Source organism: Apaloderma vittatum, unplaced genomic scaffold (assembly GCF_000703405.1).
Source record: "Apaloderma vittatum isolate BGI_N311 unplaced genomic scaffold, ASM70340v1 scaffold2330, whole genome shotgun sequence".
Lineage (NCBI taxonomy): Eukaryota > Metazoa > Chordata > Aves > Trogoniformes > Trogonidae > Apaloderma > Apaloderma vittatum.
In genome coordinates, this window is record NW_009695970.1 from 32,325 (window position 1) to 45,289 (window position 12,965).

The 12,965-nt window shown below is 40.1% G+C and overlaps 1 protein-coding gene across 1 annotated transcript in view; it reads right to left on the reverse strand.

The window, feature by feature from the left end:
• SASH1 (SAM and SH3 domain containing 1) overlaps positions 1-12,965 on the reverse strand; it is a gene marked incomplete at its 5' end in the record, with an annotated part of 28,681 nt that overhangs the window by 886 nt on the left and 14,830 nt on the right. The window contains 5 exon segments of the mRNA XM_009872874.1: positions 547-1,703; positions 7,969-8,082; positions 10,292-10,442; positions 11,153-11,362; positions 12,729-12,898. Of these exon segments, the coding sequence (XP_009871176.1) occupies positions 547-1,703; positions 7,969-8,082; positions 10,292-10,442; positions 11,153-11,362; positions 12,729-12,898 (1,802 nt within the window).

Consider the following 12,965-nt stretch of genomic DNA (forward strand, 5'->3'; position numbering starts at 1 on the left):
CATGCTGAATGTTCCCAGCCCGACAAAAAGGAGAGAGTATAGATGAAAGAAGTGTATGAATACAGAACAATTAATGAAAGTAAGAAGAGAAGTGCAGGATGAGAGCAAGAAGGAGCTTTCCTCCGGGTTCTGTGAAAACTCAAAAAGCAATTCCCAAAGGAAGAACTGGACCTTCTCCCAGCAATGTCCTAATCACTATGCCATCAATCCTGATTTTCTTGGAAGCATAAAAATCTGATCATGACTTCCTTTTCCAGCTCTACTTCCCCACACTCATAGAGAAAGAGACATTTCCGGTGGCCAGTGCCACCAAGGTACTAGTGGCCTGAAAAGATGAAGGATTAGAACATGTCTGCGATTTCTCAGTCCCCCCACAAGACAGGAGTTACCTCAGGCATAAGGCCTGATCATAAAGACAAACATAATCAGAGAACATCTAATGTCCCAATGATTTATGGTTTATCTAGGCTGGTTACTTGCAAAAACGCAATAGACAGAATAAATGAAAGAGTATCCCTTTGAAAACCAGTAGAAAAGAACACTGAAGCAATGTCCTCCACTTACCTTGTCAGAGTACGGTTCTTCAGTAAGATCAATATCTTCAGACTGCAACTTGTTTTCTATTACCATTTCCAGATCCATTCCCCTGCTACAAGAAACCTTCCTCGCTGAAGCAGGACCTAGTTTTATCACATGCTGCTGAACACCAGCAGTCTCTGGGAGCTCCGACAGCCAGGGTGGCAGCGGGCTAGGAGGGGCACTGGGCACCTGTTCAGAAGACACCCTATGGACAGGTACTCCGTGACTATCAGCGGAAGCAGATGAGCTGGTCTTTTTTACTGGTAAACATGGTGCTTCTAGACTTGAGTGGTTCCCACTTGTGGTCACAGAAGGATGATATAATCCATTAGAAAGGCGTTCTCGGCATTTTTTGGCAGGGACAGGTGGCGGCTGAGAAGGATTTTTTGGTTGCGTTCTTGCCTCGCTTGTGCCTTTTTGCTCAGCTACTAGACCTCCCTTGAGGACTGGAGCATAATCGGCCCGTGCAAGGTCAGGAAAGCCTTTACTTTGTATTTCCGGAGGCATCCTTGTCACAAGATGTGTCACTAAGGCAGGCTGAGCTCCACAGTTTTTCAGGGCTAACGGAGCAGGCTTTCCACCTGCAGTGTCCTTTACAGAGCAGTCCAATTCCTTAGCTCTTCCCTTCTGAGAACTAGCAGCTCCTTTACCCTGCTTCACCATTAAGTCGTCTACCACACAGCTCCCTCCATGAGACTGCGGTGGCATGGCAGAGCCAGTTGCCTTTTTTGCTATATCCAGTGAATCCTGAGGAAAAGAACCTACTTCCTTGCCAGCATCCTGTAGGTTAGTATTGGATTCTCCCTGGAGATCATCCAGCGAGTGAGATCTCGGCCATGTGTCGACACTCTGGGGGGCATCCAGCGTTTCATAGCTCCGACAGACGGCAACTGGTAAACTTCTACGGTTCTTCTTCAGTCCTATAACAGCTGGAGGTTTGACAGAGCTCTTCAGACCACGATGGGCACAACTCAGGCGGCTTTCTTTTTCCCCTTGCTGTAGAGTTTCTATTGACTTGGTCAGTGGAAGCGTGGGATAATGTGATAGCTGGTTTCTGCTGAAGTCTTTAAAGCTCTGCTCACTTGCTGATTTTGAGGGCAGAAGACAGGTCCTTCGAGTTTTACCTAGAAGCAAATAAATCACAATCCGCCATAAAAAAAAAAATTAAAAAATTTTAAAAATTTTAAAAAAATCTGCAGTGTAAATAACAAATCACTTCTAAGTGCCTTTGGAAAAAAATGATTTACACTCTTTTTGTTAATTCTAAATGTAAAAGAACTCAGTGCCATTTTAAACATAAAAATTTGTGAGCTTCAGTTTTATTAATGAAGAACTTGTCAATGTGACCATGTAAAGAAAATACAATTAAAATACTTAGTATCTTTCCTGCTCCCCAATTTGCAGAGATTTGAGGTTTAACTCACATAAACCTTTCTCACTGCAGAAATATACTGCAGGTAGAAATTTTACCCTATATATATATGAATCGGTTTGACTCCACACAGAAATAACTTGAGAGACCTACTATTTTCCCCCTTTTAAAATTTGTTTAGGGGACCAATAACTACATTCACCTTCCAATGAAGCTTAATAGATTGGAAGTCTGGTTTTGCACCAGTCCCTTTGTAAAGTTATTTTTAGGGAGAACAGAGTTTTACAGGAAAAGGTCTTATACTATGTGTGAGAGAAGTATATAAAAAGGGAGTTTCAACTGCAACTAATCCTAGTGTTCTTCTCATGTCATAGTGTTTTACTGAAGTGGAAGGTCTTGGAGATGTGGTATGTTATTACAACCACTTAAGATGAGATGACATGAATCAACATGAACCACATGTTCTTTGTAAGTTTTGTATTTGTATGAGATATGCGCCACGGAATTTAAATAGTGAAGTCCATCAAATCTGCTTGACAGAAAAACTCTGATTAAAGGGACTAAGCTCATTAGAGTGTCCATTAGCATGAAGTACAAGGTCATTTCTCAAACACTGCACAGATTTTTTAAACTTTCTTTTTAACAAGACAGAAGTAAACTTGTCTCAAAGCAGACAACCTCTCAGAATGACAGTATATCCTGACCAGTTATTGTTTTCAGGGTGATAGGGATACTTTCTCCCCATGTATGCTAAGCTTTCTACAATCAGGATAGATAATACCTGAAGCTTGAAATTTCTTTTTCCAATGGAAAACCAACCAAACAAAACAACAAAACCCAAACAAACCCAAACCAAGACATTTGTCTAAATGGTATCAAAAGTGTGTAATAACAGAAAATCAACAGCTGCCAATTAAAGGATCAGTTACATTTAAAGATCTGATAAGTTTTAATAACTGCATCAGAACTAAAGTAACCAGGTGTACTTCTAAGCAATAGATGCTTTCTTCTCATACAGCTTGCCTTCAAAGCTTTATCCTGAAAGAAGCTCAGTGCTTGGCTTCTGAATAATACACACTGCTTGCTTTCAATACGAATGAAAGAACCTGCTTAACCTAAAAAAAGAAATAGCTTGCCTTCTCTCTTGTCTATCTGCTCAAGGTGTTTAAAAACCGAAGTATTAAGAAAACCAGCAAAGAAAGTGGAGGTTACATTTAAAGAGAAATGAGGAAAACATTCTCCTCAAGAAACACTGACCGCATTTACTGGTGCACCAGCGAGGCTATTCCCTATCTAAAACCAAGGTGTGCCTACAAGGATGAATATGAGCAGACAGGAAATCCTTTCTCAGAAGCTGTACAGTTGACAGTTGAACTTAAGGTAAATATAATCATTTCCCCAAAATGCTAATAAAGACACATCACACATTAAGCTGGCTGCCTTGCAGCTGCCTTGAGTTCAGGTAGCTCAGAGAAGTAGCAGAAGGACTTCTCTGCCTGCACCCTTCCACGGAGCTATGTCACAGCCTTCTGAAAATAACTTGCAACCACGTTAAAAAGACGTGTAAGAAATGTTACATCTATTTTTTAGTGCCTTTGGGCACTACTGTCAACATGTAAGAAGTATGGAAAGGAGTGTTCTCTTTTCATTATTCATATTTGCTAGTACATGTCTGACTTGCACAGTAATTCACCATATTGTCTGGGGATTGTTGTCACAGCTCACCTAACAAAATCCACGTACCTTTTTTTCAGTCTGAAATATTGATCAGGGGTTAGACTGGTTTTAGGAAACCACACTCAGGAGCCTCAACACTGAAACAGAAGTTCTGAGAAAAGCTGCTACTGTGCAATATAACCTCGTACTGAAGACATAAGGGCATCTAGTAAACAACATTTCATTTCTTTAGAAATGGGATATATCTTATATAAAGCCAGTATCCTGGGAATGGAAAAAAGAACAAATGGGAAATAAGAAAAGGAGGAAGCAAAAGGCATGAAGAGTGAGGAAAGAAAAAAAATGGGAAAGTAAAATCAAATCTTTAGTTCATTCCAGCCCTGTTTTGTATAAAAATAAAAATGTGGAGAGAATAGGAGGAGGCTTAAAACATTTTGTCTATATAAACATATAACCAAACATGTCATCTTTAACTTCTCTAGTTCAAATTGGTCTTAAAAAAGTACTGGGTTCCATGTTCCTGTTTTGTACAAAGGACAGGGGTCCAGAATGTAATTTCTTTTACACAGATTTAAGAGCAATACCAGGAGGGCAGCTGTGATATCTCCCTTTCTAGCTATTTCTTTTCTCCTCCTGACTGTCAGGTGTAACTTCATTAGGCTTCTGAGACATTAAGAAAGGAATGTAATATTTCCTGAAAACAGACTTTTACATATGGTTTTAAGTTGTTTTCATAATGTGGAGAGCTATACAAACAATGCCGCCAAATGCAACATTCCTTCCCTAAAAGGATTCAGAAAAAAAAAAAGAAAAAACCTACATGAGTTAAAAGGTATAGATAGTAAGGTGTAAAACACATTTTTCACGTTGGCATTTTAGGTAACTCAAGACCCTCTGTTAAGGGTCAAGCAGTCTAATACCTTTCATAGTGCTGTCAACCATAGTAACACCTCTGATTTGAATGTATGCATGAAGACACAGGTGCCTGGGTGAAAACGGAGATAGCAAAGGTGGTCCTCACACAAAACAAAGGGAAAGTTTATATTCTTTCCAAGTTCAGTTCAAGCTGCCAGGCATGTTCCAACTCTTCTGTTTAATGTTGCAGCGCAGCTTTTGTTAGACAAAGCACTGTCCACCTTCCACGATAATTCTTGTTATTATGACACAGAGAAGGAACTTTCTGATTCTCTGTCATCATTTGCCTCAGAAGAAAGGAGGTTATTTGGGGAGGTTATTTCCAGAAGTACCAGAGCTATAGCAACAAATTTTCAGTGTTCCTCGTAGTACCTTTTTCTGTATAGAAGATCATTCTCAGAAATTCTCAAAACCAGCCACAGCATGTATTCAGTGGCCTGTTCAGATGCCAGGATTTATTAAATTCAATTTGGCATTGCTTTCTGTGGCTGTGTTTTGTGTGTTTTCAGACAGCTCTGTTGATGGCAAGGTAGACAATCCTAGCCTCATTGCTTTTTTTACTGCTTACAAACTACCAGAAACGCACGTTACATTAGGCAATTCGGCCACCTGTTCTGTTGCTTCCTTTTCTGACTAATTGGCACAGAACACTTGACTGCACAGGATGCCTACTCGGCACTACAGAAATCTGGGCTTCGGTTTCTGAACAAACCAGAGAACAGCCCTACCCCGCCTGATAAACCCATGGTTTGTCTGCTGCTTCAGCTCTGAGCATTGCATGTGCAATTCTCTTCGCATCCCCTCTCTCTTTAAAAAAACACTACTCAGGCACAAGAGAAGGCTCAGAGAAGTCAGGCATGATGAGGGATGTGAATAATCTATCTGGAGTAATTAAAAGACCTTCTCAGATTAGCAGAGAGATGACTTGGGAAACGAGTATGACAGAGGTCTAAACACAAACATTGTCAGGTATGGAGGTTCTAAGGAAGACCGGCAATGTTCATAAAGAGAAACAGGTTGAGGAAAATGGATGAATGCCAGGAAATAGTACCCAATTTCTGAAGTCTCTACAACCTTAATGATTAATTCTCCAAGAGTACCCCGGGAAGCATCAAATATGCTTGCTCTGGTCCTACACTGTTCTCTAGCTATTCTGCTTTTAGCCAGGCTTGTGAGCGCTAGATTTCCAACACGGTTTCCAAGTAAGTCTGAGGCAGATGACACTTGCAGGCAAAACAAGCCCAAACTGTCAGAAGCCTAAAGGAGAGCTGTCTCTCTCTGCCTTCTTTTAAACTGAAGACTGGACTATACAGACCAATGGTCTGATCATGGATAGTTGCTTTCAGCTCGTACATTCTTCCTACCTAAAATGGATTAGGTAACAAACTGTATGTTCCTTGCTCTCTGTAAATTGGAATAAAATCACAACGCTGCTGTAAGTACATTATGGATACCTAGGAGAATACCTCATTACATCTGTAGTGGGACCCTGAGAGGTGCCTATAAAAGATACATCTGTACCATTGCCACACCACATAGCAAACAAATTTCTAGCCAAAATATAAGAGGAGCCCCAAAATGTTGAACCAATGCTAAGAGGTCTAATATCAGCTGAAAAGAGGTGACTCTACTAGTCATCAAAATATTATCCGTAACCATTCCCCATAAAATTAGAAGACCACTTTCTTCTTAGAATACACCTCCCCCTTATGAAGGGCAGATTATTATTGTTGATCTACACATTACGATGTTTATACTAGACTAACGATCATCCTTATTTTAACAGATGAGAATCCAACGTATTTTGAAAACAAGATGCACATAAACAACTGTGGTCTGCAAACTCTGCAAAGAAGGTGGAGCACTTTTCAGATTAAACAGCCTTGACAGAAACCTCTGAATGAATCCCTTACCAAATGTTCTTTTCATAACGGTTTTCAAAACAAGCACTGCATGCATTTATGAGCAAAAATGATGCAGAAATGCAGCAAGCCATACATGAAAAGCAATACAAAAATCATCAATGGTATTTCACATTCTGCGAAACATTTCAGATAGAAATATTAGTTTAAATGTAATAGTAAGTATTTAAGCAGACAGGCAATAACAATTACTTTCTAAGGATTTTATTATATTGTTAAAGTAAGGAAAATGTACAGGCAGCAATTTAACCTCAGTGCTACCGATATCATTATGATGGCACTCAGAGATAAAAGGAAGGAAAACTGTCATATACACCATATATTTAGCTATGATTATACTCCAGCATGCCTACTGTATGGGGATTCATATCCAAGAAAAAAATTCTCTCTGCTTTCAAGAATTTAGTATATTGCTGATTTCAGCCATTCAGCTTCAAAGCAAATTGCAATTTTCTTCAATAAATGGTTCCTTCCGAGCAGCAGACACAGAAAGTGCACACACTAAGGCATACACACTAAGAGAAAGATCTTTAGCTCATATTTTAAATTGGCAAAATGGCCGCTATAAGGGGCATACAGTATCTCTATTTATTCTGTTTCTGATTTGCTGCTTATGCTGGATGTTAGCGATGAAATCAGGCAGTCTGAGGCCAAGCCATGGCTTAAATGCTTGGAGTAGTAATGCCAAACTCAAATCAATTTAATCTATTTTAATACTTCAACCCGAATGACAAGCTTACACCATCCCTCGAGTAAAGTATACTTAGCACAACCGCCTGATTTCTTCAGAACAGAGAGAACAATCTTTATTGTCATCCGTCGTGGTAAATTTTCAGTGCACCACCTTTCATTGATGCAAGATAAGGTAATGGAAATTGATACCATACGCCTTCCTTGCCAACTTTTCAATTTAACTTGCTAATGTTCATATATTGAAAAGTTCTAAATCTCTATAGTTGGCTTCTGATCAGATGAGAATGCAACATACTACCTCAGTGAACATCAAAATAGGGTAACATTTTTTCTAAACTGTTTTTGTATGGTCTTAGAAGAAATTTTCTTAATCTCAGTGGAGCTCAGTGATTTCTCCATCGCCAGTGGTCCCTTAGAAATGAGCTGTGAGAGTGTAAGTAGTGCAAGCCTCATAAGGCACAGCTGCATGACAATACAAGAGGGAGTAGAGAAGGCTGGGAATGACAGTGAGCGCCTGTTGCCCTAGGATCACAAAAGAAAGGTGATTTGTGTAGTATCTGTTTCCTACCAATGTAAATGTTGCTGATTTTTTTACTTTTTATTCTAGATATATATTTTTTTTACATTTCCTACCAAATCTAAACAGTAGCAATGGAAACCAATGGCTCAAGCCAAGTGGGAAAGAGGCAGGCAGAGCAAAGGAGAAAGCCAAGCATGGAGTAGCTTGGGTTAGCGAGGAACAGGAAGCATATAAATTATCTACTGAAAAAAGGCTGCAGAGATTATAAGGGTCATTGCTGTCACCATTACCATTCTCCAGGTTTTCACTGCTTTCATAGCAGCCAGAATCCCGAGGAGAGCATCCGGTTAGGCCTTGGCCTTCAATGAGAAGTTTCTCCTGAGATCCTGACTGGTCGCTGTTACCTAGAAGATGCGAGAAGAGAGTGAAGAGCAGGCAAACAGAACTTAGGAGGAGTGGCTGAGGGACCTGGGGTTATTCGGCCTGGAGAAAAGTAGGGTCAGGGGACACCTTCTCACTCTCTAACAACTACCTGAAAGGAGGTTGTAGTGAGGCAGAGGTCGGTCTCCCAAGTAGCAACGAAAAGACAAGAGGAAATGGCTTCAAGTTGCGCCAGGGGAGGTTTAGATTGGCTGTTAGGAAGAATGTCTTCACCAAAAGGGTTTTCAAGCACTGGGAACAGGCTGCCCAGGGCAGTGGTGGAGTCCTCATCCTTCAAGGTATTTAAAAGATGTGTAAATGTGGTGCCTGGGGATATGGTTTAGTGGTGGACTTGGCAGTGCTAAGTTAACAGTTGAACCTGGTGATCTTAAAGGTCTTTTGTAACCTAAACGATTCTACATTTCTATGATCTTCGCTGTTGTATCAGTTTTATCAGATCATTATTGTAGAAAAAAAGTGAGCACTAGGAACAGCCACCGCAAACGTTGAAAATATTCATCCTGTTTGGTAAAAGATTAAGCAACAGCCTCAGCATGAGTGTGAGGGAACAATGTGGAACTTAACAAAAGCAGAATGGACCGTGTTTGTGCCTCAGCTGCCTTGGGGGCAAGCCCTGCAACTTACAACTATGGATTTTTTTTTTTTTTAAACGATGGTGTCAAAGTTCTTTCTAAGACTTTTAAAAAAGCCCGACACCCAAATCAGAAGCAAAAAGCACTGAAAAGAACCAAATCAAGTAAAAAATAATAAAATCCTAACGCTGACCCACTTTCCAGAAGGGACCAAGAGGAAGGATCAGGAGTTAGATACTGTTCCCTGATGAAGGAGGAAGGGACACTGGAGAAACTTGTGGTAAAAATTAATTCTTTCCTTGGACTGTGCAAAGAGCCAACATCCAAGGGTGGTCCATCCAGGCTGCACAGGATGGATTCCATGAATTTACCCAGAACATTTCATCAGAAATCATATTTTGTAAAGAAACTAAATCTGGAGCTGAAGATACAGAAAACCAACTTCGTCATGCAGGGATAGAGTTTAGGCTGTGTTTTTTTCCCCCCTGCAATAAAATGTCAGAAATGGCTAGTTCAGTTCCTATTCTCAGCACTTGAAAGGTAATTATGGGGTGGAACTAAGTGCTGTCTGGTCCTCACTTCTCCTCATCACTCTGACTTGCAGTTGAAATTTATTCTTTCCAACCACCACATCAAATTTTCAAACCAAAATTGAAGGGCCCTAACAAAAATTATTACTTCAAGGAAGTGAGCATTCTGAATAGGTCTGCAAATAATGAAAAGTTCATATTAGGTCATGAAAAGCTACTCTAATGTAAACGAAAAGACTAATTCTGCAACTGCAGTTTTGTTGCGGAGTAGGAGAGAGTAGAGAAAATGTGGATGACTCTTTGGGAAATGAAATGAACAAGCAAGTTACATGTCAGGTCACACAACATGGTCTGGAAATACTAATCCCACATTTCAAACAGAACTAAGCATTGCCCACTTACTAAGCAGCTGTTTTAAATTGCTGCTATGGCAGTTTAAGTTAAAACACAGGATTTTGCACAGAAGCAGCTGAGAAAGCCCTCACACAATCCATTCCACTGATTCTGCTTGTGGGATACCAAGCTTCTGGTGACACTTAGGGATGAAGGGGAAATTCAGTATTCTCTTAGGCTGCTGCAACCAGGTATTGAGGTCATCTAAATTCCTGCCTCAAACTACACTTGCTTTTCAAATGATTCTACTCTACAAATGACCACTGCATGGGCTTTGAGCTTTTTCTTATCCTTGATAACCTCAATCTCTTCCCTCTAGTCTAGAAGTTTCTTCTTTCCTATTCTCCATGCCTCAGCTTCTTATTTTGAGTAACTTATCTCAGGATTTATTCCAGAATATCAGTGTTCTAAAGTGTAGGTGTGGTACACTTTACATCACTTGAATAATTTGGGTAGCAGGGCTTACATGAACAAAAGAAATCTTGCAGAACAAATGCAAGTCTTAAGTCACTCCTCAAAAATCTACATGTTGCTACATAGGCTTACCCTGGAAATAACTAGACTAGGAAAAAAAAAGAAAAAGATCAAAATCCTGGAACCAGTTTTCTGGTTTACGGGGTTTACAGGCTTCTTGGCAGAGCTCTAGTAAAACTAAAAACCTCAAACATCCCACATACTGTCATACTCCTGTAGAAGTTCCACTGCTGTGAGAAGAACAGCTCTGTGCTCAGGATCTCGGATGTTCAGTTCATCTAGATCTTCTTCTTCTAAAAGCTTAAAGGTATCCAGATCTTCATAACCATTGAACAGAAAAGTGGGCATGTGCTCCTGCATGAAAAGAAAAAAAACCAAACAGCTGTAAGATAACGTATTTATTCAACTTATTTTGTCAATAAAGATACCAGAAGAGATTTTTACAACCAGCAAAAGAAAAGCAGTAGCTTAGCAAATCAAACCACTGTATAATAGCAAAATTATAGGATTATAGCTTGCATAAACACAGCTCAGAGTTCAGGGACGTAGCTGTGCCAGAACTAAAAAGCTGCACACATTTTTGTATTTGGAATGCACTGTATTAAATGGCTTGGGTAGCATGCCACCCAGACACCCAACATGGCACAGCTCTGTTTGAAAATAGAAGTACGAAGGGTTAACAACAGCCACATCAGTTTATCTCTAGCTCTTCTGAACAGAAGCATGTAAAAAAACTTTCATCTTTAAAGACAGGGTAACTATTGTTATTTTACACTTTTTGCTTGCTTCTGAAGCATATTACCTAGCAGCAGCCACACTACGCAATGATTTATGTCTCCAGGTGCATACAACTTGAACCTGCAGGACTTCATCAAGTCCAACGGACAGCGCTGCCTGGCCTCAGCTATTTTCACTCATCAGCTAAGACCTGATTCTGCTGAAGCGGTGTCACGATCCTTAGGATTATGATTCTGGTGTTCAGCTTTCAAAACTAACAACTCTCAAAGGTGAGGGCCCTTCCCAGAAGCAAAGCTGAAGCATAAACAGCAAGAGAGAATTTGAACCTTTAAGTTGATGCGATCCAAAAGATCCTCAACTGACTTGGGCTGGGGTGGTCGGCTTTTTCGGCGTCTCCTGGTGGGTCGCTTTGGCTTCTCTTCCTCTTCGTTTAACACGTCCACATAGATAAATTTGAAGGTACCAACTTTGTTGTTCAACAGGCCCATCCACGTGCCCATGGGGGGTTTGCTGATTATATCAATGATGTCACCTTTCTGCAGACCAACAAAGCAAGAAAGCCATTTAGGCACGCTTTCTGATGGATATTTAAGCAAACACACCCACTTTGTCTCAGATACACAGAATCACAGAACGTTAGGGGTTGGAAGGGACCTCTGAAGATCATCTAGTCCAACCTTCATCCCAGCATACCTAACCACTACACCACAGCCTCAAGTGCTAGATCTACTTTTTTTTTTAAACACCTCCAGGGTTGGTGACTCCACCACCTCCCTGGGCAGCCTGTTCCAGTTCCTCACCACTGGTTCAGTCAAGAACTTCCTCCGAATATCCAATCTAAACTTACCCTAACGCAACTTGAGGCCATTTCCCCTTGTCCTGTCATTAGTATTGACAGTACTTATTAGAATTGACAACACTCTTCAGTTTTGGAAAGGATAACCACAGCTCTTATAAAATGTCTAATTGTATTTGTTTTTCAAATGGAAGGGAATTAAGAAAACACAGAGCAGGTCAATAAAAGTACCTAGAATGAACTCTGACTGCTCAGATTCACAAATCTGTTTACGACCCAGTAGGGCAACACTGCTGTTTTGTATGCATGTCTCTAAGCTGTGCAGCGACCTGAAACTGGTGCAGATAAGAACATGCGCAGTGTTTAGGGGCACAGATTCACATCAGATTTCCTGAGGAGGCATAATACAGAAGGAACTGTGCAGCACTGTTCTCCTGATGTGTACCTGACCACAGCAAAGAAAGGGACGCACAGCTGTTTTTGAATCCTTAAAGAGATTACCTTTACATACACTGGCTTTAATAGGAGTTAGCTGCCCTTGGAATTTTAGGTAATGATTGTAAGGAGTCAAAAAGCTTGACTTGAATATAGTATAACTAAAAATAATAAAAGCTGATACTGAGAAAAATTAAAGGAGGGTGACAACTCACAGTCAGCAGCGTAATTCCACATTAAATCAAAACAAGTCACATTAACAGAAACGCCTTTAAGAGACACTATGTGCACGTACATCCGCATTTTTTCCAAGAATTTTGAAATGTTTGCCATTGATGGTTTAATTCATTGTGGCAGACAAAGTATTTTTCCATTCTTTCAAATAAAATCCTTGCAAAATGAAAATGAATTTGTGGTATATATATTATGCCAGAAACTAAAGATACGTCTTTCCCAGGATGTGGAGAAAAATTAATACTTATCTATGTTCTACAACATTCCTCTGCAATTCAGACAAATCTTGAATGTATCGGAATAAGATAGGTTAAAGAGATCCAAAAATCACGTGTAAAGTCATTACAAGACTAAGAATTGTATAGTTCTCACAAAGACCTCTTAAGAACTTTGCCAATATAAACGTTTGACCCATTAAAAACAGACATAGCTGGTACCTTGAGCTTCAGAGAGTCTGTATCATAAGGACTTGGAGTAAAATCAGTATGAACCCTGGCTCTGCCACAAAAAGGTCCTCTGTAAGGAGGCTCTTCATCATCACCATCTTCTGATTTCACACTCTCCCTGTTGCTGGTTGAGGAATCTGTTGTGCTCACTGTCTGACCACCTGTGAGAGAGATGTAATATACAAAAAATAATCTCTTTGTGAAGAAGGTTCGGAAACAAACAGAGAC